This window comes from Megalops cyprinoides, chromosome 2 (assembly GCF_013368585.1).
Source record: "Megalops cyprinoides isolate fMegCyp1 chromosome 2, fMegCyp1.pri, whole genome shotgun sequence".
Lineage (NCBI taxonomy): Eukaryota > Metazoa > Chordata > Actinopteri > Elopiformes > Megalopidae > Megalops > Megalops cyprinoides.
Window position 1 is genome coordinate 30812939 of NC_050584.1, and position 27899 is coordinate 30840837.

At 39.9% G+C, this 27899-nt stretch overlaps 1 protein-coding gene across 3 annotated transcripts; it reads left to right on the plus strand.

Moving 5' to 3' along the window:
- The first annotated feature begins 490 nt into the window (after nucleotides 1-490).
- Nucleotides 491-26755, plus strand: LOC118772572 (serine/threonine-protein kinase N2-like). 3 transcript variants are annotated; one of them, XM_036521020.1, is made up of 22 exons: nucleotides 491-842; nucleotides 7493-7829; nucleotides 14099-14253; nucleotides 15922-16051; nucleotides 17957-18111; nucleotides 18536-18749; nucleotides 19454-19639; nucleotides 20224-20333; nucleotides 21449-21592; nucleotides 21684-21759; nucleotides 22443-22608; nucleotides 22961-23078; nucleotides 23253-23383; nucleotides 23607-23682; nucleotides 23793-23884; nucleotides 23992-24168; nucleotides 24645-24707; nucleotides 24986-25062; nucleotides 25240-25382; nucleotides 25677-25784; nucleotides 26192-26272; nucleotides 26363-26755. In XM_036521020.1, the coding sequence occupies exons 1-22, from the start codon at nucleotides 822-824 to the stop codon at nucleotides 26564-26566; spliced, it is 2964 nt and encodes a 987-aa protein (XP_036376913.1). In that variant the 5' UTR covers nucleotides 491-821; the 3' UTR covers nucleotides 26567-26755. The 3 variants fall into 3 exon arrangements, with proteins under 3 accessions (XP_036376913.1, XP_036376914.1, XP_036376916.1); XM_036521021.1 differs by lacking the exon at nucleotides 7493-7829; XM_036521023.1 differs by lacking the exons at nucleotides 491-842; nucleotides 7493-7829; nucleotides 14099-14253 and adding an exon at nucleotides 15542-15613.
- Nucleotides 26756-27899: the final 1144 nt, after the last annotated feature.

The following is a 27899-nucleotide window of genomic DNA, read 5'->3' on the forward strand; positions in this document are numbered from 1 at the left end:
ATATATACTCCTGTATCTGTATCCACATCTGTCTATACATTCACACACACACACACACACACACACAGAGAGAGAGAGAGAGAGAGAGAGAGAGAGAGAGAGAGAGAGAGAGAGAGAGATCCTTGGAAAACAAGAAAAAATGTGGAAAGTAGTAAAAAAATAAAGAAAGTATGGTGTGTCCACACTTTTTACTGGTACTGTAGAGACCGTTAAACATATTGTTAGGCAAGCAATTTTGACAGATAACAGCAGTCCTAGCATATTCACAGGCACGCAGTTAGATATAACAACATGATTGTCGTTTTTATTTTTATTAGGTTTATGATGTCCTTGCACAGGACGATTTAGACCCATATAGCTGTAGAAAGATTATATTTGAGCCCCGTATTTATTGGTAACTATTCCACCAGGAAAGAATGTGTTGGCCTCATGCTTGCATGGAGTTTATGGTCACATGACTGAAAGTGAATGAATGTGGTCCGGAGTAAAAGGCATTGGGCACAGAGCGCACAGATGGTTGGGGCGGAGGTTGCTCAACTAAATTGTAAAGCAGATCGTCTTCTTCAAATTTAGGCAAACAATAAAAAAATTAAAAGGAAATTATTGTTTTTGTTAGCTTCGCCTTATTTTTGCCAGTACCGGAGAAAGCAGTGACATGGAAATTCCAGCGTTTCCAAGCTGACACATTGTCTGGTCGCTGGAGTATGGATACTTTTGTTTTTAACTCATAAAGGGAAAACAAAAGTCAACGTGGGGAGAAACTGTGCAATTCTATTCTTTCGTGCGACTCAACATACTTGGATTAAAAGCCGACAGCCAAGATGGCGCACGATTCTGTGCAGGTAAGGAAACTTGGCTTGCTCTTTAAATGTGGTAATAAATGTAGTCTTGTTAACTACAGAAAATCTGTTGCGTTAACTTCTCGGGGTTCTTGGCTGACTCAGTAACAGAATTCAGAAGATGGCTATTTTCCGGTTAATGGATTTCGGAGGGAATGTCCCCGTTTCTCCCAAAAGGGTAGCTTGGGAAGTACTATTGAGGCCTAGGAAATTATTAGAATATTCTAACTGTTGCTTTGGCGCGGATCAGATAGCTAGCCAAATAGTTTAATGAGTTTCTACGTATGTCTAATCAGCAAACTTATTTAGACTAGCTATCTGTTCGTCTTATATTTCCCAAACTTAATGTCCCCACATTAGCTACCTAGAAAACATAGATCTGGATAATTAGCTAAGTCGTTTGGGGGGCTGGCTAACAGAATCCCATATAGCTGTAATGCAAGTGTTCATTAAGTACTTTGATACAAAACTGATTTCCAAAAGTGGCTCGTCAGTCTGTTACTGTGGCTGAAAACTGTCCAATTGTTCAGGCACCTGTTGCACCTTATTTAACGTAGTTGCCTTGGGGGCTAGTAGTAGTGTAGTTAAATATTGGCAGTATTTCTCTGGAGTAACGTAAGTGAAGTAAGATCTCGACCATCCCAAACTGTTTTGCGGCATCAGGGAACAGCTGACATCTCCATTCTTAAGAAAACAACTGTTGAAGTAGATGTCGATTGTTGATTAGCAGATTATATGTGGAAATGCAATGACTGATGTGCGAATTTAAATAGTCTGAAAGGCAACTGGGATGTGAAAATGCCATATTAGATTGAACATTGTTAGCTAGCCCTAGCTCCTTGTCGCACCACAGGCTTTTTGACAGCTCTGTCAGTGCAGTAAAGTTAACCTGGACCGACCCAATCCTTGGCAGTGTCTCTAATTCAGACTTTATTTTATTCGGTCCAACGACAAGTTAGTTTGTTTTCAATAGTGACATTAAATGAACTAACCTGTAATTTAGTTAGTTTTGCTGTTGCTGCCCCATCACAGGAGCAGTGGGGCAACTTTAGCCAGCAGATTGTTCTCGCTTTGTATGGACTTTAATAGACCTGTTTTGTTGTTATGTTTATCCCCCAAAACATGAAATTTGTTTATCCTCAAAAACATGAAACACGTGTTTTCTGGGGCACGCGCAGTAAATCAGTTTTATCAATAATACGACTACAGTCGAAACGCTTGCGGCTGTTGTTTTGGAAAAGCAGTTGGCGTTTAGATTTAACGTTAGCCAACATTATTCTGTTGGATGCTCGTTGTTGATATTGTGTCTAAGCGTAGTCTCCTTGCATCAGAGTTTTCCTCCAACACACACATAGACAGCTAACTTATCTAGGTTAGTCGCGCTCCAGAACTAAATTTAATTAGAAGAGTTATTGGTACCCATTCAGTGCAGCATCAACGTCTAAATATATGAAAAGGCTTTGCTGGATTTACAAAGAATAAAAAATCTAGGTCAGTAGAGGATATTTGTCTCACAGCTCGTCCACTGAGTAGTTACAGTAATTAACACTCTTTCAGTAATGTTTTGTCATTTTGACAGGTGGCAATAGTTCCCGGAAATTAGTCACTATTTTCAAATCGTAAATTTCAGCATAAGGTGCTTCAGATGGCTGGTTCTTTGGGTCATAGAGCCTTTTTCTCATAGATCTTAAAGGTAAATGAAGGAGAGGAAGATTATACTTCTTGGTTGCCGTTTCTTACTGATATTGAATTAAATATATTCTGCCTCTGTTTTATTTTTAATTATTATTTTATGAAATAAATTCCAGTTTCTGTTGCTGTCTGTTATGTTTTTTGGGTCTGATTCAACTTTCCACCAGTTGACTGTATTAAAGGTCCAGAGTCAGATTTGCAAAGCTCCTTTAGTCGAAGGGTCAGAAATAGATTGCATGCTATTTCTGTCCCCTGCATTGTTCATTATAGTCTGAGGTGTGTATTATGACAGTTCACACTTAACCAGAATGAAGAGTTACTGAAGCAGGCTTTCAGTAACATCAAGTTTGATGTAGCAGAAGCCTCATTTTGCAAATGATTGTCAGAAGTGCTGTAAACGTTGTGGGAAACGGCCAAGGCCAGTAACGCAAAGAGGTTGTGTCACAGCCTCTCAAACAACATATTCAAGCTCCTGAAAAAGAGAACCATGTTGTGTATTTATGGTCACGTGAAAGGCAGTGTGCTTGCCCCTGTTCAGCACTTGACCCTTGTTCTGTTTTTATGTTCTATAGGCGTCTTACGTCTTGAAATGTTTGACAGTTTTTTATAGGCATCTGTCCACCTGTTTTGATGCAGTGCAGTTCAGTCTGTCCGGTGCAGTTTTGATGAAATACTGTTGAAGGGCTCTAGTTGTAATTTTTGTGATTGGTAGATTACTACTCTTGCTGGTCATTTCTGACCTTCCTTGCATGCTTTTGCTATTAGTACAATACTTCTGTCAGTATGACGCTGTACAGCTGAATCACATGTTGCTTTATGATTTAGTTTTCATAGCTTGTGCAGATAGGAATTACCTCCATTTTACCTGTAAATTATTTGCAAGTAGTGTTTTCCTCTCTAGATTACACAATGCAACTTTTATTCCTTGCTATGAAAAATGGTGGCATTGAAGTCATTAAAGAAAGCATACCAAGCCAGACTGAATAGCATGTCTTTGAGATTGGCTTCATAATATACAGAGCTCCGAATTTGATTTGCAAGGGGTCTAATAAATAAGATCCACAGTTTTCGATGATGGTGGCTCTAGGAACATTTGTGCTGTGGTGATTTTACACTGCCTTGTGAAAATCTTGAATGATAGTAAAAGTCATGGACAAAATATTTTATTTTCTTTTCCTCATGCATTTTCACCCCTAATTTTAGAATCTCAAACTGTATTTTACTCACTGTAATACTGAAACATTGAGCATTGCACAGCAAATGCAGTCCTCCAAAATGCATGTGCTAGATTATTTTTCACTCTACTTGTCTCACAGTGCACCAGTAGAACAGACAGCGAATGGTGGGTAGGTGTATCTCTTTGATGTCATCTGAGTGACTAGCGATGTAACAATGCCTGACGAGTTGCAAGGTGCTCAGAGCAGTCTGTTTAATGGACCCTGACCAACAGGGCCTTCCTTTTCCCAGCAGAGGCAAATTTCATTCTACTACTATGGACTCATTGTCATCGAATAACCTGAACTAGGGTTGCACGATATAGCCGTTGATTGAATAGCTATTTTTAGCTCAATAGCAGCTATCCCTGGTATGTGGCATTAAGTTTCTTCCCGTATTTTTTTCCCTTTAGTCATACCTGATGCAGGAGCACATCTCCAAAGTTCAGTGAAATGTTCCGGGGCAGAAAAATATCACTTTTTTATCACAAACAATATCAATATATGTTTGTTAACTTACCTATTAGCTTTGAAAAACACACAGCATATGTTTTCACTCTTAATCTTTGTAGCTATGTGTTTCTATCTCCCACGTGGAAGCAGCATAGTGCTGTTGCTGTGAGTGGTGTTTTTTTCCCCTGGAGGCATTTCACATGGCCTCAGAAAACTGGAGGTATCCTCCCGCATCAGGTATGACTAAAGGGAAAAAAAAATACGGGAAGAAACCTAAAGCCACATGCTGGGGATAGCTGTTATTGCGCTAAATAGCTATTCAGTATCGCAACGGCTATATCATGCAGCCCTAACCTGAACATACTTTAAGTCCAGATATGCCACAAGAAGGCCTCCCAATAACATGATTCTGATTGTGCTCTTATTTCGAGGAACATAGTGTTCTCTGTGTGGATTCACCTGAAATCCTAAAGGTAGAAAAAAACATTGTATAAAGCCAGTCACCTGTGGTTTGAAACAGGGAACTGTCTCATTTTAATTACATCCGATGCATCTGTGAGGTGCATTTTAACCACAGATGATTTTCAGTCACAGTGAAAAGATTGCCTGTTATGGAGGTTATTGGTGCACTGGGTTTTTAGCTGGCTGAGCAAGGAAAATAGAAAACTGATGTGAAATGATGTTAAAGAATTTTTTTGTCCTCAGCAAATTTTCAGGTTTTATGAAACTTTAAGTGTAATTCTCTATTTCTGGTGGCAAAATAGAATGGCAATTTCAAACCCTACATTCGATACATCCCCTCTACTATTGTCATATTAGCCTTATGGTTCTTAGCAGAGCACAGTGTACACTGGAACCGTCAAAAGAAATTACACCTGTCAAATGGAATCTCATAACTTACTACAGGTACACAGCCAAGATCCAACCATTGCCAACCTTTGCTGGCAATGATTGACAATGGTTTTCTGGCAAATAGGATAGAACTTAACACACAGTCTGGACCTTTGAGGCTGTGTCTTGACTTCCTTGGCTGCAAGCTGTGACTGCTCAACAGTGTGTGTGAATGCAGAACATGAGGGTGAGGCACGCTGATACAGTATGGGTCTGGCCCCTCTGCCACCTGACCAAACTCAGGCACGCACTTCCACCCATGGCACTCAAACAAGCAAAATGGGGCGTCAGGTGCATTGCTGCGCTCACCTTTACTTATTTTAAGACCCAGCTTTGCCATCAGTCAGATTAGGTCCTACACACGCAGTTGCTTTACTTATCTGCTGTCTGCATCAGTGTGATCTCATATGACCTATACGACCGGTATCGACCGGACCGAATCACAACGCAGATTTCGGTCCCTCATTTCACTGCCACTTAAATGCCTGAGCGCTGTCGATTGAAATATTTGCCCTCTGGTGCTCCGAAACAGACGTTACAGTACTGTAACTGTTATTTAGTGTTAGATTATTAAATTATAGTTGTTAATAATATTTTAATTATATTAAATTATTATTATTATAATTGTTAAATTATAGTTGGGGTAGGTTTTATTTATTATGCAGATTTGTTATGTAAATTTGTTAAGTGTTTTGTGTTTATTTATATTTATTAATTTAAGTATACTTTAAACTGTTAAAAGTTAATATATTGTTCAATTAATAACAAGTTCAAATTTGCCTTAGCAAATAAAAAAGCGATTTTTTAATGTCGTTGACCATTTTGCAGTGACTTGCCTGGGTTTGCTGGCGAGCCAAGGCTGTCATTTGGACCATCAGTTTAGACCTAAACAATTTCATTTGCTTATACTTTAACAAGAAGCATAAACAGAAAACAAGACCACATGGAATTCAAGGAGGCAGGTTTGCAGTTACACAGATGGCATTGAAGAGAATCCTTTGGTTGTGTGAGAATCCTTACTTGTGAAGACTGTAAACTCTGGCAATATGCCTGAATTTGAAATATCTTTGTCATGAATTCAGCATCGTATCTGTTAGCACTCTCTGTTATGACAGAGATTACATGTCTTATAAAACTGGGGTTCCAAACCTGGCTGAAGCAACTGTACTGGTAAATGCAGACAGCTTTGTAGACTTCACACCATATTAGTTTCAGACACAGGAACATTACATTTGTCCCTATGAAATATTACCTTGGTGATGTGATTGGGCTATTTTTGTATTCATTTGCCGATTGACAGTGATAAATGAAATAAATGGGGGGAAAAGAACAATTATCATTTCATTATGTTTGTGTCTTTTTCATAAGATTCTTGAACTGAGAACTTGTAAGAGTGGTCTTTTTCTTAAAAGAAGGAAACCATTTGTTTTTGTATAATAAATATTTGGGACATTGACATGACACTGTGAAATCCATTATTTTGACTCGTTTCTTGTCAAATATACTGTCCAAGAATAGTTTAAATATCTAAGACCAATTAAGACAGAATATGTTAAAACAGGTTTAATAGTCCAGAACGTGCTTAATGAGATTATTTATCTATCATGGCAAAGAAAATTTATTTCTTTCAAATGAGAGCTTTTAACTTTCTTGAATTTCAGTTTTTGCAGTGTAGTTGCAGAAAAGCCATGTCTTGACATAGTAAATATAACATCAAAATCTTGACTAAATTTTTCACCATGGGCATCAATTTATATGTTAATCTCTTAATTTTGTGAATATTATTAGTAATAAGTCAGTTCTATCCAGCAAAATATTAGAAATGTATTAGCCAGTGGCCTGGAAAGACAAAGTTTTCATGCCTGCTTCACTATGACTGCAGTACAGTCCCATCACATAGACACACGTATCTTAAGGTGGAAGCAATTGATTGACTCCAAACAAAATGTAACACACCAAGAAGATGTCTGTACGTACGTTCAGACAGTATTTTTTTTTTTTTTTGAAGTTATTCCTCTTTTTTCATATTTCAAAATAATTGGGCATGTGGGTTTATTGGAGGGTGTTTCTTCTATGTGTATATACATTTACATTTATTCATTTGGCAGACGCTTTTATCCAAAGCAATTTACATAGGTTACAGTTCTTTACAATGTTATCCATTTATACAGCTGGATATTTATTGAGGCAGTTGTGGGTTAAGTACCTTGCCCAAGGGTACAGCAGCAGTGTCCCAGCAGGGATTGAACCGGCAACCTTTCGGTTACGAGTCCTGCTCCTTAACCACTATGCTACACTGCCACCCATAATATGTATGTATGTATATTCAAGGCTATTATGGTAATTGCAGTATTTCTAATGAGAATTTGTGGTGCTGCCTGCGCTTTAATGCTCTTGTTCCAGACACCTGCTGACCTTTCAGCTTTGGTTCCTCTCCATGGAGACACCAGGAGTCACATGGTGTCTGAGTGCCTGGGCCTCTGGCGCAACCTTGACCTGTCGGACACCATGGTGCAACAGAAGCTGGACGAGATCAAGGACCAGATCAAGAGGGAGATCCGCAAGGAGCTGAAGATCAAGGAGGGTGCTGAGAACCTGCGTAAGGTCACCACTGACAAAAAGAGCTTGGCCTACGTGGACAACGTGCTCAAAAAGTCCAATAAGAAGGTAGAAGAACTGCACCAGGAGCTGCAGGAACTGAACGCTCACATCGTAGTGAAGGATCCTGAGGATCTCCTGGGTAACGTAATATTTCACACAAAGTCACACAAAGCTGGGATGTTCAAAATTTACAGAATTACAAAATCTTTGAACAGATCATTTCTAAGGGTTTAAATCATAAATTAATAATGAGATGATGTGTACAATACAGACATTTGCCTGTGTAATGCCCATCACTCAGAAAATTCTGTTGTGTATAGCTAGCTCCAGAATTGACATATCCATATTGAAATCCACAACTTCATTCAAAATGCAGATGTTAACATATATTAAAGTGCTGTGTGGCAAAAACACATTTAGCAATCTTTAAAGCTGTGTAAATATCTCTGATCACAGCTTCATACAACTTCCTACTATCATAGCTTGTAATTACTGAAGGTCGTGAATCTGTCCATTAATCTATCCATTTGCATACATTTAGGTGATATCAGCCTGCGGTGTGAATGGTGACGAGAGAGTAAAAATGGCAGATCATTTGTATGCAATGTGTCATTTGATGTGGAAGGGTTTACATAATCAGAATCAGTATCAGACATTATTGGCCAAGTATGCTTTTACACGTAAAGGAATTTGACTCTGGTTCCAGTGTCTCTTGTAGTGCTTTCACATACAATGCCAATGTGACAACAGCAAATACCAAACAACAGTAGTGATACAACAAACAACTGTTGTGCAGGACATATACATGGAATAAGGATGTAATGAATGAGGTGTATAAGAATAAATATGAACAGCTACTGTACAGTAAGTTAAAAGCTACTGCACAATGAGTTAAAGTGTACATGAGTGCAGGCTGTGGGTCTGTACAGCAATGAGTTATAGACAACTATTGTACTGTGTTATATACAGCTATTGCACAATGAGCATGAGATAGCCTGCATGTAAGTACACTATGGAATTCACTCATGTGCAATATTACTGTTTATTGTGTATACTACAGTCATGTGCAATAGTACTGTTTAATGTCTGTTTAACTGTGCACTGTCTGTTTTTATTTATCTACTATTTATGTTGTTTCATTACTTATTTTTATTATTTCTTGTTCTTTTTCCACTTTATGCTGCTGTAACACTGCAATTTCCCTGCAGTGGGACAAATAAAGGATATCTTATCTTATACTATGGATATGTACAACTATAGTTGTACAACTATTGCACTGTGAGTGGGCAGAACAGAGATACGTTGAAATGTTGCTAGTTTAACAGTTCCAGTGTGTGATACTGTGTGGGATGAAGCTATTCTGGTGTCGGCTTATTTTGGTGGATAGTGATCTGAAGTGCCTGCCAGAGGGAAGGAGTTCAAATCCAGTACGTGGTGGCCAGGATGCAAGTTGTCAGCAATGACTTTGCCTTCCCGTTTCTTGGCTCTGGTATTAAAAAGATCTCGGAGTGTTGGCAGGTTAACTTCAATGATTTTTTTCTTCAGTCTTGATGGCGCTCTTTAGTCTGGTGATGGCTTTCTTGGTGGCAGAGCCAAACCAGACCGCTACAGAGGTGGTGAGGAAATTACATTACATTACATTACGTCATTTAGCAGACACTCTTACCCAGAGTGACTTCCAAATAAGTGCATCACTATGCTAAGAGTAGTTATCGAGAAGTATTACAAGAGGTCAGTAAGATGCTGAGTTAAGTGCTAAACTAGCGTAGAGTGTTTTTTTTTTTTAATAAAAAAGGGATAGATATAATAGAGAGGAAGGTAAACTAGACATAAAGCTTGAAGCCAGTACTGAGAAGAGGTGGGTCCAAGAGATGCTGCTCTTGTATTTTGGGACACAGAGGTGACCCGAGGTAGCAGAGTGCAGCACACTTACTGGCTTGGACAGACTCGATGATTGCTGTGTAGAACTGAATCAGCAGTTTGTGTGGCAAGTTGAACTTCAGCTGGAGCAGGAAGTATATCCTCTGCTGGGCCTTTTTTGCAATGGAGACGGTGTTAGTCTCCCATTTCAGGTCTTTGGAGATTATAGGACCCAGAAACCTGAAAGTCTCCACAGCCAAGACAGCACTGCCAAGTATGGTGAGGAGGGCCAGGAATGGGGGATTCTTCCTGAAGTCCACCATATGAGTTTCCCCAGCCCCACTTGCTGGCTTGTGTTTGTGAGGACGTTGATAATCCACTGACAGGTGGGGGCAGGCACAGTGAGTTGGGAAAGTTTTTAGTGGAGTAGTTCTGGTTGTTGGTGTTGAACGCCGAGGTGAAGTCCACAAACAAGATCCTCGCATAGGTCCCTGGGCACCCAAGGTGTTGGAAAATGTGTTATAAACCCATGTTGTAAGTCTTACTGTACATTGGAAGTTATGATATGCTGTCTATTTGAGCTATACTACTCCTTGCAATTCTTAATCGATAATTCATATAATCCATTATTTTCCTGAAGCTGCCCTTGCACAAATAAATATTCTGTGTGAACTAATGTATAGCGGGAGTGCGTTCATACCATACCTTTTCCAATGATGAGAGGGGTTGAGGCCTCTGTGGTGTCTGTTAAAGGTAGCGAGTGTACATAGGAGTAGGCCTCTGAGATTTCCCAACTGGCCCGTCTAGAGAGACCTGGAATAATATTTTCACCTCAGCAGAGTTAGGCTGGCAATGCCTGTGGAGCAAGAAAGAGGGCAGAGTGGGAGAAGGTGTTTGTACATATTGCAAAGTTGTTACTTTAAGTGGAAGTGCATGTAAGCTCAGCTATAGCAGTGTAAAAGCAGCCTCAGCTATTTCCAGCCCCCTTCACTAGCGAGACGGGATTAGGACAGGAAGTGGCTCCTAGTTGTGCCCTACTACAAGTTTTAGAACCTCTTAAAAATTAACCAGGAAATGATGTTAAATTTTAAGATTTTGGCATGTCACAGTGTGTTTGATTACAAACTGCTGTGCAGGAAAATGTATGAAGGCATTCACAGAATTATTAAAGCTGGTTCAAGACATCCCTTGTGGAAAAAAAAAATTATAAATTGTTTTAATTTATTTTTTATTATGACATCCAAACTCTCATGGAATTACAATTCTCAGATGTTGTTTTTGATTTTGAACCTTAAATTCATATTTTAATATGTAATGTACAGGTTCTTTCTTTTTAATCTGTGTCAAGACACATCTTTTTAATCTGTATCAAGATCTTCATAGAGACTGGTATGGACAGATACGCTGTTTAAAAATCATGTCTCCTGATTGCAAAACTTCCCTGTCTGGATTCAGTTACTCAGGAGATTGCCTTAAGGCAGTGCACAGCTGACCTGAGAGGGTTTAGGGGGTGGAATCTCTGTTTATTATTTATTATTTACATCTTTCATGTTACATTACAGTATTGGCATTTAGCAGATGCTCTTGTTCAGAGCGACTTACATAAAGTTCATTTTTTTACAATGTAATCCATTTATACAGCTGGATATTTACTGAGGCAGTTGTGGGTTAAGTACCTTGCCCAGGGGTACAGCAGCAGCGCCCCCGTGGGGAATCAAACTGGCAGCCCTTTGGTTACAAGTCCTGCTCCTTAACCACTGTGCTATACTGCCGCCCCTACTTAAGTTACCCATGGGCTTAATTGTAGACTGAGTGAATTCACCCTTGGAACATGTCAGTTCTTGGTAGGATGAAGGAATTAAGAAGCAATGTTTTAAAGCAATAAACAGTGTCCTCTTGCAGTAGAGAGGTGGAAGTATGTAGGCTAAGTGCAGCTCTTGACAAACTAATAAAAAGCTGGTTCACTGCACAGAGACAATTTTTGGCTTTTAACCGATCTAATGTCCTTCTGACTAGAGAGTTTTTTGCAGAGTGAAATATCAGTTTCAATTTCCTGTGCTGTCTGCCCCTTACAGTAGTCATGCCTCCATCCAGATGCTGAACTAGGCATGTTTCAGTGGATGTACTTGTGTGGCTGTCTGCACTTGTTTTTAGAGGTTCTGTCTCGTGGATTTTGGAATACACTTTGTCTGCTCTTCAAATATCTATTTATAAGGGGAACACTGAAATCTAACACTGATCTCACATGTCAAAATGTGTACCTTGCTTAATTTTTATTAACACTGAACAAAGAACTCTTAATGGTGGATGTGTGGTTGATAAAATATTTCATGTTTGTTTGGATTCCATGTACTCTGTTTTCTTACATAGGACCCTCATTTTTTACCTGATACAGGAAGGAAGTTGGAACTGATTTCAGAGAGGTCTCTTTGGAGATAAAGTACTTAGTTATCCGACAAGCCACTAAAGCCACTCAATGATGCCATGTCACTGAACAGTAATCAAGCAATACAGTATAAATAATCCAGGAAGATTAATCTCTCACTGTATGAAAGTTTTTTTTTTTTCTTCTTGAAATGAATAGGGCAATGTTATCTTTGTTTCCTCTCTGTAAGTTCCTTTGCCACACAGCATCACTTGGCTTCTTCAAGCAGTAGCTTTCCACAGACTGGATTTTTTTCCCTCTGGTGCTCTTAGGGTGGCGGGATCTGTGCTGAGAGAGGTTGTGTGCAGAGCTCCAGAGGTACCGACTCACTGCCAAGTCAGTCGATCATACGCAGGTCTACAGGGTTACCATGCATTACAGGACTGGTTGATAAGCCATCTTGTTAAGGCTCTGTGACCTCGCTTTATATTTGTGTTACACTACATTACCTTTTTATCAAATGCACATATTCAGGTCAGCCTTCTAAATGATCCAAAATGGTCTTCCCCTTAGGCAGTTGGATATTAATGAATCAATGCCACAGCGTCACACCTAGCATTCAGTCTGGCATCCATCTAGTTAAAAGTTTGGGTCCACACAGCCAGTTCTGTGGAAAGAGGTGTTCATATGGTGATGCAGTGAGAGACAATGCATGCTGTGCATCGCATGCAACAACGCATTGCCTCCTCCAGGAGTGGCTGTCTTCTCAGGAGCCAGCACTCCCAAGGTGTGCACTGCCGGAAGACACGTTAAAAGATCACCTCTGGCTGCGTTCCAGCACTGATGTCATCTGCTGTTGCTCAGCGCTGAAGAATGGGGTCAATGGTGCACATTTCTGAAAATCCTGTCCTAAACTTCTCAGAACCCTCAAAAAACCTTGCTCAGTTGGATACAGTTGACGTAGGGTGCACAGCATATAGAACAGGCTCTGAAATTATATCTGGAAATAAAGTATTTTATGATATATTTATGATTACGTAGGCTTACCTTTTCTGCTATCACAGGTACTGGTGCTTTCTGTTTTTATTCATAATTCCATGCAGCATTATATGAAATGGTGACTTAATCCAAAGGCTAAATGGCATTTTTAGTCTTTTTTTTTTTTTTTTTTTTTTACAACAGTCAACGTGATTTAGACTGCAACTGTTGACAATAGAGGTGGTTGAGTGTCTGCACTATTCCCATTTCACCTGGAAAATTCTCACCCAAACTTAATAACCTTTTCTGTTCTTCAGTGTAAAGCATTGAGATAGGGCTTGTCAGCACATGTTTCCGATAATGTTGTACTTTATTAATCTGTCAGTTGTGTATATTGCACAAGGCTTGAAAAGGACAATTGACATTTCCCTGTTGAACAGAAAATAAGACCATCAACCATTATAACATTTTACCATAAACTGATGATAAAAAAAGATTTGATGACATCCTCTGCTTTGATCTCATTATCAAATATTGTAACCTTATTCTTAGTATTTGCTATCCTGGTAATACACTCATTAGTCTTTGTACTGTCCACATAATTTGACTACTTTTTGCGGTTTTAAAAGATAATGCATTATTAATGTTGAGATGCAAGGTAAGTGACACTATCTTCCTCACAACCATATAGTATAAAATTAGAATACTATGAAAAAGACCTCACTTGAAATTAGTGCTTTAGAAGTGTCAATATATTAGATGTCACTATATTAGACACTGAAAAAGTGGCCGAAGCTTCTGAGACCTGTATCATTTTCAGCAGAAGAGGTGCACCTTCAAACTATGTTTGACTGACGCTTTAGCACCATGTTGTTGTGTAAGGCATACCTTCTTTATCACAGGTCAAGTGTCTTGTGGTAGAAGACTGGAAAGGTGTGGAGTTCATGTCCAAACTCACATGACCACAGGAACTGTCCTAGACCTGTAGTAGTGGAAGTACAGCTTCAGAACCAATGACCAACCATGTCAGGCTGTTGTTCAGAATATTTGCAAGAATGGTTCAGGAATGGTTCACATGTCACACACGTATCCCTCTCATGGTTTCAGTTACGGTTATAGAATGTAAATGTGAAATACATCAAATGGCCAGTGAATTCCATCTTTTCTTCTCAGAGCTTCATTTTTGTGTGTTTGCATTGTTTCAGAGTGCCCACAAATGCCTGACACCCCCAACAGTGAAGCCCGGACATGCACCATTAGCAGCAGACTAGCAGCCCTAAAGAAACAGAATGACATTGAGCTGAAGGTAAAACAGGGGGCCGAGAATATGATCCAGATGTACTCCAACGGCTCCCCAAAGGTAACACAGTTTCTTCTTTTTGCCATTTTCAAACTACCATTTCAGTATGGGTGCTATGCAGACATTCTCTAAGCTTTGGTATTCAGAAGAGTTTGGTTTCACTGTTATGTCTCTTTAAACATGCTTTTACTCAGTATGTCAAAAATGCATATTTCTAGCATGTTGGTGGTTATAAAGAATCTTGTTAAATATAGTTACACTACATGTGAAGTAATTCAAAACAAATGATAAAGGTCTGAGATGAAGATGAGATAAAGTTCTTAGAAGAAATGAAAATGTGCACAGAATGAAATATTGATTGCCCTAAAAAACATGAATATTGAAGAAGGAAAAAACAATGTCTTACCAGGTTGAGAGGTTGTTAGGATTGTGACAGTGCTTATTTGTTGTTGTAAACATAGTTGAAAAGATTTTAAGATATCGTAAATCTGATATACTCTAAAATATGTTGCTATGTTTTGCCTGCTTTTTATATGCTAATACTAGTGAATGTATTATATAGAACATATTTTGTGTCTGAACAGGCTTACTGCCTTCTCTCAGATCTTCCACACACACACACACACACACACATATATATATATATTTACATTTATTCATTTGGCAGACGCTTTTATCCAAAGCTTACATAGGTTACAGTTCTTTACAATGTTATCCATTTATACAGCTGGATATTTACTGAGGCAACTGCGGGTTAAGTACCTTGCCCAAGGGTACAGCAGCAGTGCCCCAGTGGGGATCGAACCAGCAACCTTTTGGTTACGAGTCCTGCTCCTTAACCACTGCCGCTGCCATATATATGTACAGTACCAGTGAAAAGTTTTATTCAACTCTTTATTTTTAATTTTTTATTACTATTTTCCACATTTTAGAATACTAGTAAAGACATCAACGTTATGAAATGGCACAAATGGAATTATGCAGCGACCAAAAAACAATTACAATTGATTTGTGTTAAACAAATCAAAACTATCTGATATTTTAGATTCTTCACTGTAGCTAAAAGTATTTTTTGAAAAGATTTTTTTTTTCTAAAGGAATTCATACATAGGCATCAAATTCATATTTATATTTCTCTAAGTCAAGCATTTTGTCAGAATTCCAGTAACACAGACCATAACAGTTACAGGGGAGTGTGCATTCAGGACAAGACTGGAATGTTAGATTACTGGAATATTTAAATATGATATCACTAATCTATGACTTTGATCAGTGCTTGAATGCTAGTAAATTAACAAAATAAGTAGAAAATCCAGAATTTAATTATTTTCAATTTTAATTATTTTTCAGGCAAAGAAGCCTGTGAAAAAGGCGATTCATTAGCATTGATATCCCTGCCTAAAAGCTTGAGGGAATGCAGGTATCTGCCATGAGTAACTATTTTTGCAGGAAGAACTGGAGTTTAATTCATGCAGGGAAAGGAAGAATTTAATCATTCAGATATTTGTTCTTGTGAGCCATGGACAGAAGATATTTGAAAATTCCATCCCTAATCTACACAAATAAAACAATTTTTATTTAGCTGTTCCAGTATCAAAATTGTCTGATCATTGGTGGCGAAAGACATGCATGTATTTGTAATAATGCAAAAATATAGATGTATTATTTTCAACCTTCATTCATGCTTTATTTAAAATGCATTTGTCTTGTATTTTCATTCTTTGGTAGGACCGTAAATTGCTCGCAGCAGCTCAACAGATGCTCCAGGACAGCAAGACAAAGATCGAGTTTATCAGAATGCAGATTCTGAAAGCCAGCCAGATGACTGAGATGAGCTTGGAAAACCATGACGGCATGGGTGAGTTGTCCCCCTTGGTATGCCTCTTCGTAAACAAGCCTTATGACCTGTTTCTGTTATGCGCATTTCCACTGGTTCTTCGGTTTTCTCACGCTTTGGGGGTCCAGTGTCGTTATGTAAGATGTTCTGTTAGTTAACATCAGTTAACAGATGAACAGTGAAAATCAGGAGATGGCTGAATGCAATATGTAGGGGAAAGCAGTGTCTTTAAAGATCCCTCTCCATTTTCATAATGCTGAAGCATATTATATAATCGGGTTGTAATGCGTGTAAAAGCTTGGCTTTTTCAGATTTTTATTCTTTATGATTCTATGAGAAAGTGCATTGATCAACACAAGCAGATAGATAGATGGATAGATTGATAGATTCCTTTATTTTCATTGCACAGAGTACATTTACATTTACATTTACATTTATTCATTTGGCAGACGCTTTTATCCAAAGCGACTTACATAGGTGACAGTTGTCTTACAATGTTATCCATTTATACAGCTGGATATTTACTGAGGCAACTGTGGGTTAAGTACCTTGCCCAAGGGTACAGCAGCAGTGTCCCAGCGGGTACAACAAAATTGAGTAGCAATCCTGACGGTGCATTCACACATAACAGACAGCAGTTAAAAATAGAAAAGAGTTCGAGCTAAACTAATTTAAAATGCTAGATATATAAATGAAATATAAAATGTATATATTTGCTGTAACCTATAAAACAATACGATATAACATATAAATACAATACGATAACTCTTATCATTAGCAGCTGAGATATTGCACTTCAGGACATTTACTGAATTTCAGTGGCCCTATGTACAAGTAGTGCAGTTAGGAATATATGCATACAAAGGTGCAGATGAAATGTAAACATCTGCGCAGTGTTCTATAAATGTAACTGCAAGTATTTTAGTATTGATAGTCACACAGGTCCCAAACAGTCAGTGTCAGTGTTTGGCAGTGTTCAGTTCTCGTATGGCTCTGGGGTAGAAGCTGTTGTTAAGTCCGTTTGTTCGTGATGTGATGGACCTGAAGCGTCTTCCAGAGGGCAACAGGTCAAACAGTTAATGTCCAGGGTGGGAAGGGTCTTTCAGTATGTTGGAATAAGTCCTCCAAAGAGGGCAGTGAGCAGCCGATGATCATCTGGACAGTAGTGATGACCCTCTGAAGGGCTCTCCTGTCCGCTGCTGAGCAGCTGGCATACCACGCAGAGATACAGTACGTCAGCACACTCTCGGTGGAACAGCGGTAGTAGGACACCAGCAGTTTCTCCTGCAGGTTGTTTTTCCTGAGGATCCTCAGGAAGTAGAGTCGCTGCTGTGCCTTCTTGACTACTGCGGTGGTGTTTGTAGTCCAGGAGAGATCTTCAGAAATGTGCGTACCCAAGAAGCTGAAAACAGGGACCCTTTCTACACAGTCCCCGTTGATGTATAATGGATCGGGGTCTGCACTACTCTTCCGGAAGTCTGTTATGATGTCTTTTGTTTTTGAGGAGTTCAGGACGAGATTGTTCTCTGAATACCACGCTGCCAGTCTTTGGACTTCATCCCTGTAGGCTGTCTCGTCTCCTCCTGAGATAAGTCCAACCACAGTTGTGTCATCCGCGAACTTGATGATGGTGGGATGGGTGGGGGCACAGTCATGAGTGTAGAGGGCGTAGAGAAGGGGGCTCAACACACAGCCCTGTGGGTTGCCAGTGCTGAGTGTAAGGGTGGAGGAGAGGTGGGAGCCTAGTCTGGGGGCGGTTAGTCAGAAAAGCAGTGGATCAGTTCAGTCCAAATGGAATTACTACAAATTGAGATCACCCATTTCATGTAATAACAACAGTGTTTCTGAAATTAGCTACATATGCACAGGGGTAAACGGCAAGATCAGTGCAGTGTAACATACAGTGGCCCCTCTACCATCCTGCAGTCTCCAGCCCCAAGCCCCTCATGAGCCCGCTGGACCTCCGTCTGGAAGAGCTCCGCCATCATCTGCGGGTAGAGAACGCTGTCCTTGAAGGTGCCAAAAATGTCATGAAATTGCTGGGTTCTGGCAAACTGACAGATAAGAAGGCCTACTCTGAGGTAAACTCCACACCTTGCTCAGTCCATAGATCCCCCTCTGTTGTGTCCGCATCGACACAGTGCGTCACCGTACTGCCAAGATCAGCAAGTGCGGATATTGAGTTAAAAAAAGATTATAATCTTCAGGTAATAAGGGAGTGAAACGAGTGGCCACAACATGAGAATGGCTTCATTTTTGATGCACCGGGGTCGCAGTGTTTGTGATTGCCTTCCCTCCAGGCAGAGAGCCTGTTGTATTTAGTAACGAATCACGTCTGTATGGAGAATTTCAGACCACGATGTTGCACCATTTTAGAGTAATAACAACTTGTGGCAGACATGAAATAGAAGCCAGTTTAATCTAAATGGAATAAATGCATACAACACATCAGAAAACCTGTATTTTCCTGTGTGTCTTAACACACTGTTGTCTTGTCCTGTTCAGGCTCAAGCAAGATTTGAGGAATCCAGTCAGAAGTTGGACCTTTTGAAATATTCTCTGGAGCAGCGGCTAAATGAGCTTCCCAAAAACCATCCCAAAAGTTCTGTTATCATGGAGGAACTTTCTTTAGTGGCATCAGCACACCTCAGTCCACGGCAAAGTATCATTTCCACACAGAATCAGTATAGCACAGTCACCAAACCAGCTGCACTGACAGGTAAAACATGTCCTCCTGTAATACAATGATATTTGCCAAATGACTGCATGCTGTCAAAACATAATGGCTTCTGCAGATGTAAACTCTTTGTGGTGTGTCCTGTTGTTGCATGTTTTTCTCCTGAATAGACCCTAGCTCTGTTTCAGTACTGTGTTCATTGTGTTCATAGGATGCAGTGACAGTAGATGAACTGCGCTCTGCATGTTGTCTGAAACACACAATGAAAATTAACAGCATCACCCCACTCAGAAGATCAGAGCTTTGCCAGTGTCATCCAAAGCTTTTAACATTGTTAAATGAACAGCTCCTTGATGTAGTTTACACAATGTATGTATACAGGACACAAGCCACCGCATTAATCAGTGACTGTTGAGTACATGGACATTATATACAACCCTGCATCTATAAACAGTATGGACAGCTGCCTGAGCTGCAACAGACGTCTCCCCTTGACTCCTCCCACAAACACAGCAACCCCCCTGGTAACTTAAATCGTCACCTTGTACAAGGGGAAGAAGAAGAGACGTGCCCTCCAGTGCTAACATTTCTCCAGGCCAAGCTGTCTAAAGAGATTTACAAACGTTTATGTTTAAACTGGCAAATTCCCCCTGTTGCTTGTTTTGGCATTGCTCTGACGGGTCTAATGCATAAGAAAAAACATGCCCCTTGCTGTTATTACCCAGTTGCAACTGTATGCCCTACAGGTACATTAGATGTGAGACTAATGGGCTGTCAGGATCTGCTGAAGACTGTACCGGGCCGGGTCAAAGCCAGCTCTGTCCCTCTGCCCAGCTGGAGTCCAAGTGAAACCAGGTCCTCCCTCATGAGCAGGGCAAACAAAAACAAAGGGGGCAGCAGTCGCAGCCTCTCCAAAACCGATGATTTTTCCAGTTGAGTAACACTTCATTTTGTTTTTACAGAGTATGGATGTTGCTCTAACATATGACTTTTGAATAATGGATTCTTGAAATTACCATAGTTTGCAGCTGTAGAGCAGGTTCATTGGAGTGTTTCAAATGCTTTTGTCCTCTGCAGCTAGGATTTTGATCACCTCAGCCAACCGGAAAAATATTTTGAACATAAAATGATTTTCCAGAAATAGGGAATGTGAGTCCCCCTCCTATTGGGAAATGCTGTCCAGCTGTAAGTTGCAATTACTGGAAGGGATGCACCGAATCCGTATTTTTAGGACCTGGCCAAGTACTAAATCCAGCACCGAAGATTTGGCCAACTACCAGTGCAATAAATTTTATAAATTCAAACATAAATTTTATTTTCAGTAAATGATCTTCACTGTGCCTGCCTTCTGGCCTCACACTGTAACACCATGCTTGTGTAGAGTTTTAGGTCAGAGTGATGTTGTGCTTTTGTGAGATCTTGTCAGAGTGATGTTGTGCTTATGTGAGATCTTGCTGTGTTGTGGTGAAAGTACTCCAGTTGCCTCAGTGTAAGTTGTTGTTTTGTTCCACTCCAGATGAGGTCAGTGCTGTGCTGAAGCTGGACAACACAGTAGTGGGACAGACAAGCTGGAAGCCAGTTAACAACCAGGCCTGGGATCAGAAGTTTACACTGGAGCTGGACCGGGTAAAACTCCCACACCAGTCACACATGTTCAGTCACACAATATCAATCACATATGTACAATCACATACACATCATAAGTTCACTCAAAGCTGGAAAGTAGACATAGGGGCTTTTCAAGGCAAAGGACCTTTCATCTTAACTCTCATTAAATACAAGCAAAATGAAATTCAAAGGACACGGGATAGCAACGGATAGATACGATTTAAAAAGGGATAGAAATTTTTAAAAATTATGTCAGGGTTGTATTTTACTGGTACAGGCTATACAGGCTTTGATTGCAGGCCTGCTCATAATGAAAAATGCAAGCTGCCCCCACAATGTATGTAACAATGTGTCTCTGGGAGCCCCACGCTAAATCCCATTTGAGGTTGAATCTTGATTCACCTCAGACACAGAGTTATGAGCAGGGGTTGCTTTCCTGATGTAACCTGTGCTGGAAATCAAAATTTTCACAAAAAAGCTAAGTTGCGTATTATGATATTAATTATGTGTATTTATTTGCACATTTAAATATACTTGGAAATAAAGTGCAGCACAGATTTTCAGTTTTGTGATAGGCACTGCATTACACCTCTGGTATGACAGGACATGGATATCAGGACACAGAGAACCACGGTCATCAGTCGGGTTTGATATTTACTGGGCAAATGAGAGAGAGCGCACATGCACAAAGGATAAAAACAAAATATTTCAGCTCGCCCTCATGAGTTCACCAGGTAAAAATAACACAATAAAGTGAGAAGAACACCAGAGACCCCCAATGGAAAAATAAAACTTTTCAGAATTAATTTTTACTTCAAATTTTGCTGGTGCTTTTTCTCACTCTAGTTTCCACTCCCCAGCTTCTTTTATGTACTGGGCTGTCTTTGATTAAGAAGAATTCCTGTGGACATTCTTATTAATCTATCTTGTAAATTCCTGTCTTCAGTTTTTCCTTGGATTATCTATCTAAAAAATGTGCAAATCTGAAAAAAAATAAAATAAAAATACTGATAAAACCTATTGATAAAAAATGATAATCTATAGACATTTTTACAATAGATTCTAGGATGTGTTGCAAAATGAAGAGTTTATTGGATTACAAAAGTTTTAATACATTCACTTTTGTTCCAAAGTCACGTGAGCTGGAGATTTCAGTCTACTGGAGAGACTGGCGCTCGCTATGTGCAGTGAAGTTCCTCCGACTCGAGGACTTCCTGGACAACCAGCGTCATGGAATGTGCCTGTACCTTGAGCCGCACGGCACACTTTTTGCTGAGGTATCTGCTTTTTTCACACCAGTCATATCTGTTTGCACATTTCCTCAGTTCTGCTTACACAGATAATCCTCATTGTGTTTTCTCGGCACAGGTTACATTTTTCAATCCTGTTATTGAGAGGAGGCCCAAACTGCAAAGGCAAAAGAAGATTTTCTCAAAGCAGCAGGGTAATTAGCAGTCTGTGGTGGTCAGATTAGAGCATTTGATTAATTGTCTTTGGTTGTAATCCCAAATGTGGCACAGTCTATCATCAGTTGCTCTCGTAAATATCTATTGTGCTATGTAAGTTTGTGGTAGGATGTAGCAGGTGAAGTCTTCCTGGACAAGGATATATGTTAAGCACATTAGCAACAACAATGATAATTATAGTAAAAGTCTACCTCTTGTGTATTTTAAACGTAGAAATGGCAGTAGTATTGCCTTGCTTTAGGTTTGAGGCCACTGTAAGAAGCTCTGTAAGAGCTACAGGTTTAGAGGCTTTTTGTGTAAATTCATTAAGCATAATTAGCGCAAGATACAGTTTAAAGCATTCAGTTATCCTTGTTCAGTGAGTCTTTAGAATTTTGAAGGATTTCAAGACGGCAGCTTTCTGGGAACAGTTCGCTTTCAGTGGGGCTTATACTGTATACCAGTTGTAGATGAAGCTGGTCCTCATTGGGCGGTTTTGGAATGTTTTTGTGGGCATATTTTAAATAGGCAGTCGACTTAGCCGTGGAAACACACGATTTAACATCCTATATAAACAGAGTGACTCAGATTTAATGTAGACCAAAAACAGACTTTTTGGCTCTATATGGCAGACAAGGCCTTGGTCTGTTGCAGTGCATCAAGTATGACCTTCTCTTTCCAGGAAAGACCTTCCTGCGTGCTCCTCAGATGAACATCAATATCGCTACATGGGGCCGACTGGTGAGGAGAGCCATCCCCTCTGTCAACAACTCCTATAGCCCCCAGGCCCCTCAGCTGTCCTCAGAGTCCTTTTCCAACATCCAGCCAATCTCCTCCACCCCCTTCAGGTACCCTCCTGCTCCTCTGAAAACATTACACAGTCTGAAATCACCAGGATGTTTTTCATGTCATTATTTTTCATTTGAATGGACTTTTTTCATTAAGGAGATCACTGGGAAACTGGTGTGGGAAAGAGTGGAGCAATGGTTCGGACATATTCGTACACCAGGGGCAGGTTCTTAACCATTCAATTAGCGCAGCAAGAGTCAAGCTATATAAATGCTCTCAGGAGTATGGGTGAGGTTGTAAACTAAAGTACTGTTTCCTGGTTCTTAGTTAGCATAGAGATGTTTCAGTTTAATTTCATTGCTCTGCTGTCCCAGCAATACCCATACAGCTTTTAACTATGACTCTTCTCAGTGACTCTATGGTGAACTTTGACAAAGAGACCACCCCTCCCTCAAAGCGTTACTCCATTGCTGTGGAGCTCAAAGAGCCGTTGCCAGAGAGCAAGATGCCAGGCAGACAGGAATTGCAGGTAAAAACTGGCCTTAAGGTGGGTTCTGGGCCAGGCTGTCACTCAGTCAGTAACATAAGGCCAACAGGGAGAGGAACCCTGTATAATTATCTGTATTTTAATAAAAATTTCTCTAATTTAATCAGACAGTTCACCTAGACCATTTCCTTCTAACATACAAGTGCCTTTTTACAGGATGCTTTGGCAACCTTTGATTTCCTGAATGATAGGAACAATTTGGTTGTCAGACCAGAGCCTGACAGTACTGTGGAAATCCAGCCACCAGATTTAGAGCTAAAAACTGCTCCACAGACTGCACAAACAAGGTACATCTTCATATAGTCTCAAAGACGTTAACTCAAAAGCATTGATATTTATTTGGCTGAGTTCTTACTCTATTTATCCATATTTACAGCTAGATTTATTTTACATGAAGAAGTATAAACCCCATGTTTCTGAGAATGTGCAGATGGATAGGGGATATGTTCTTGGATATTTGAATGGATGTTGTCTGAAGTGTACCTAAATATTATTTCCAACTCTTGCCAGGGAAGAACAGCAATTCCAGTTTAGTCTTACAGACTTCAAATGTGTTGCAGTTTTAGGCCGGGGGCATTTTGGAAAGGTAAGTTCATATCCTGATCGATGCCAAGTGTTACGAAAAAGCTGGGACTGTAAACATGCTTTTGCTTTCATGGAGTATTGGCACTTTAATGATTACTTGTCATTGAACAGGTGTTGCTGTCAGAGTACAAAAGCACAGGTGAAATGTTTGCCATCAAAGCCTTAAAGAAAGGAGACATTGTAGCTCGTGATGAAGTGGACAGGTAAGGCAGCTCTGAGCGCAGAATTTTTTTCCAGCTGCTTTAAGAGCGTGTGTAAGGATGTGGGTCAGATTTGATTGTTCTTTCATCCTTCATTGTTCTTTCCTCAGCCTAATGTGTGAGAAGAGGATCTTTGAGACGGTGAACAGTGTTAGGCACCCCTTCCTGGTCAACCTGTTCGCCTGTTTCCAGACCAAAGATCATGTGTGTTTTGTGATGGAGTATGCAGCAGGAGGAGATCTGATGATGCACATTCACGCTGATGTCTTCTCAGAACCCCGAGCTGTGTGAGTAGCAAGATATAAAGGAATATAATGCCTGACTTCAGCATCAGTTTCTGTATTTTGTTTGGTGTGGATGGGTTTAAGATGTTGAGTTGGCTTACTCCAGATCATGTGCTTGGAGGGCTACTATCTACCCTGAGCAAGTAACAACACAGTTCCCCTTCCCACTTCCAGCAATGATTAAGGCAAAGTTGATTTTATAGTCTTGACAATTCTATGGTCAGATCCTAAATACTTACCTGAATGCATGCTGGAAGTAAAATAACAAAATACAATAACAGTACTGTATTAAATATGAATATTGACACATTGTTTGCAGAAAGTTTCAAATTAACCAACTCTGTGCAATTTCCCTTTACAACAATGTTCAGTTACAATTAATGAGCTTCATGGATGATGACGTCAGTATTTTACAATTTAAAATAAGTTCCATTTTTCTCCCAATAGTTTCTAAAATAAGTTCCATTTTTCTCCAATAGTTTCTATGCTGCTTGTGTGGTCCTTGGACTGCAGTTCTTACATGACCATAAGATTGTTTACAGGTAAGCTCTCACAGTGCACAAGACATTAATCTATTTTTCACTCTTGCTGGTCAGAGTTCCTTTAAGATTTTTCATGTTCATCATCTGTATGTATTGCCTCTCTAAGGGCACTTAAAATTGTATTGCCCTCGTAAGAAAGGCATTCTCCTTTTCCTTGACCACAGTATGAGTTTTTTTCTCACAGTGTGCTGCTGAAAAATTTTTAAAAATACCCTTTCAGTGATCAGTGGCACTTTTTGTTCCTCAAATCAAGTAAGCATCCTTCATTTCACTTCCAGAGATTTAAAGCTGGATAACTTGCTGCTGGACTTGGAGGGTTATGTGAAAATAGCTGATTTCGGTCTTTGCAAAGAAGGTATGAGAACAAACCAGTAGCTTCAGGTGAAGCTGAAAGTTTTATTTGACCATCTTTTAAAGTTCTTTTTTTTTGTTATTGATGATTGAAAGCAGTTAAAAATTAGGTGGAACACCACTTGAATGACCCTTTGTTAGATGAACACATTACTCTGGTTGGTCTGCTCTTTCCCTTAAGGAATGGGATTCAGAGACCGCACCAGCACATTCTGTGGCACACCTGAGTTCTTGGCCCCAGAGGTGTTGACAGAGATGTCGTACACGCGAGCAGTGGACTGGTGGGGGCTGGGCGTGCTCATCTTCGAGATGCTGGTCGGGGAGGTGGGCACTCAGCATTTTGTCTCCAGCACCTCTGTGTTCAGTCCAGTGCTCAGAGCACTGACAGAGTCTCCTTGTGAAAAGCAACTGAACACAGAAAAGACCTTGTGCAATACACCTTGTGCAGGTTGACAAAACCAGAATCAATGTATTGCTGATTAAATTAAATGAAAATTCCAAGGGAAGTCCAAAGCACTAATTAATGAAATTGAATTTCCAGTGTGATATTGCTTAGTGTGATGTTGCATCATTTATGTAATATACTCTGTATATGTGTCCCTTTCTCCTTGTGCCCAGTCCCCATTCCCTGGTGATGATGAAGAGGAGGTGTTTGACAGTATTGTCAACGATGAAATCCACTACCCCAGGTTTCTTTCCACAGAAGCTATTTCCATTATGAGAAGGGTGCGTTTATAGGGTTCATTAAATGACCGATTCATTATAACTATTTGTATTGATCTGTACCTCTTTTAACTTGTTCTATATCAACATGAAAACCATACTTTACATTTATCAGAAAAGATGATCAGCTATCAGTGTGGACAAATGAGGCATCTTTGAATCAAACAATTTAACCTTCTCAGTCATGTATTATTAAATGAGGGTTGAAAACCAATTACATGAAAAGTGAAAACAAAAGTCTTCCTTGTAAGATAAAACTTTATCTGTACACAAATGTGTGCACACCATGAGAGCTTTAAACAATGCGAATGTATCTTTTAAATCGGTATTCTTCATTATCCTCTTCTTTCTAGTCTTGACAACAGTGTTGACAACGTTGACATTGATAATGTTTTTTCCACTGTCCACAGCTCTTGAGGAGAAATCCAGAAGGGCGTCTCGGAGCAGGAGAGAGCGACGCAGAGGAAGTGAAGAAGCACCCTTTCTTCAGAGTACGTCAGCACTATGAATTTATCTGCCTTCGTTAGAGAAAACACAACCCATTCACCCCTTTTTGCTCTGTCTCTTTCTCCCCACACCAGAATGTGGACTGGAGTGGTTTACTCGCCAAGAAGGTGGAGCCTCCTTTCAGGCCAACGATCAAAGGGAGGGAGGACGTCAGCAACTTTGACAATGAGTTTACCTCAGAGGCCCCTGTTCTGACCCCCACTCGTGAGCCCAGGGTGCTGACGGGGGAAGAGCAGGAGATGTTCTCCGACTTCAGCTACATCGCAGACTGGTGCTAGCTCCTTGTGCCCAACCTAACACTGTAAACTGACCACTGCCCGTAGAGGCTAACTATCCTCTCCAGTCATCCGCAGCTGTACTCTTCTAGTCTCCTGTTGCACTCAGTGCCATTCAAAGGACCTGCAAATACATTACATTACATGCATTTAGCAGACACTCCTATCCAGAGTGACTTCCGTCACAGCAGAGCATAAGTGCATCCATTCAAATTTAAACAAGCAACAGTGTCAGACCAGGCTAACAACCAGACCAGTGAGTGTAAGCTTAACACTATTCAAGCCCTACCACAAGTTAACTTGTGCACAGAATCAGAACACAGAATCAAAATGCATCACAATACTACACATAAAATAGAATACTAGAGGTATCAGGTGTTAGGGGGTGGGGACTGAAGTAGGACTGAGATGCAGTCTGAAGAGGTGGGTCTTCAGTCTGTGTTGGAAGATGGCCAATGATTCCGCTGTCCTAACCTCCCTGGGGAGTTCATTCCACCACTAAGTAGTAGAAGTAGCCACAAATGGTATAGTAATATCTGAGCACTGGGATGATTTTCAACAGACTTGCTGAGGATACAACTCCAAGACCTGATCATCGCTTGCTTGGATCTGTACTGTAACAGCACACTTCACCTGCTTGATTTTCTGATTAGTGTGCAGGTATTCCGCCTTTGATAAAATACAGTTGCCATGATTATCATTTAATTTGTTCTTCAGGGCTAGAATGTGTCACATTAAGGCTCAGGATGTTTTTATTTTTTTTTAAACACACTGAATTATCTCAAGTTACAGTTCAAACAAGCTGGACTTCTTTTGACTTTAGATATAAATGTGTATTGTACTCAGACTTGAATACAATGTTATTGATTACCTTGTATTTATGTTCTATTTTCAGGATGCCTTACATGTTTGTATATTGCCAATAAAGGGCTCCCATGCAAAAACTGACAGGTACTGAAAACCTACCAAAGCCAGCTACAGTATACGTTTTTGAATATTTGGGTCTTAAATGAGCCATGGGCAATATACAGACTATATTGATGGAGTAACTTGAACCCTTTCAAAGCACTCTTATGTTGAACAAAACTGTGAATGCATGGGTGGTTTTCAGGTGTGCATATTTCCACAATACTCTATCTGCTACAATCGATGGAAAAGATATTATAGTTTTGTACTGTATTTTAGACAACTGCATCTGCTGTATAGAATTACCATGTTTTTTTTTTCATGTAGAGCATTTATTGATGTAAGGATATATCAAAGTTGATAAGGTAGCTCAGAAATTAAAAGCAATTTTGGACTGCTCCAAAATGGAATGTAAAATATATATTCATAA

Bases quoted from the DNA above. Each gene is read 5' to 3' on its own strand.
- LOC118772572 (XM_036521020.1), top strand. From the start codon at position 822: ATGGCGCACGATTCTGTGCAG. The intron at 843-7,492 runs GTAAGGAAACTT...CTCTTGTTCCAG, and splicing joins TGGCGCACGATTCTGTGCAG to ACACCTGCTGACCTTTCAGC. The intron at 16,052-17,956 runs GTGAGTTGTCCC...ACCATCCTGCAG, and splicing joins GGAAAACCATGACGGCATGG to TCTCCAGCCCCAAGCCCCTC.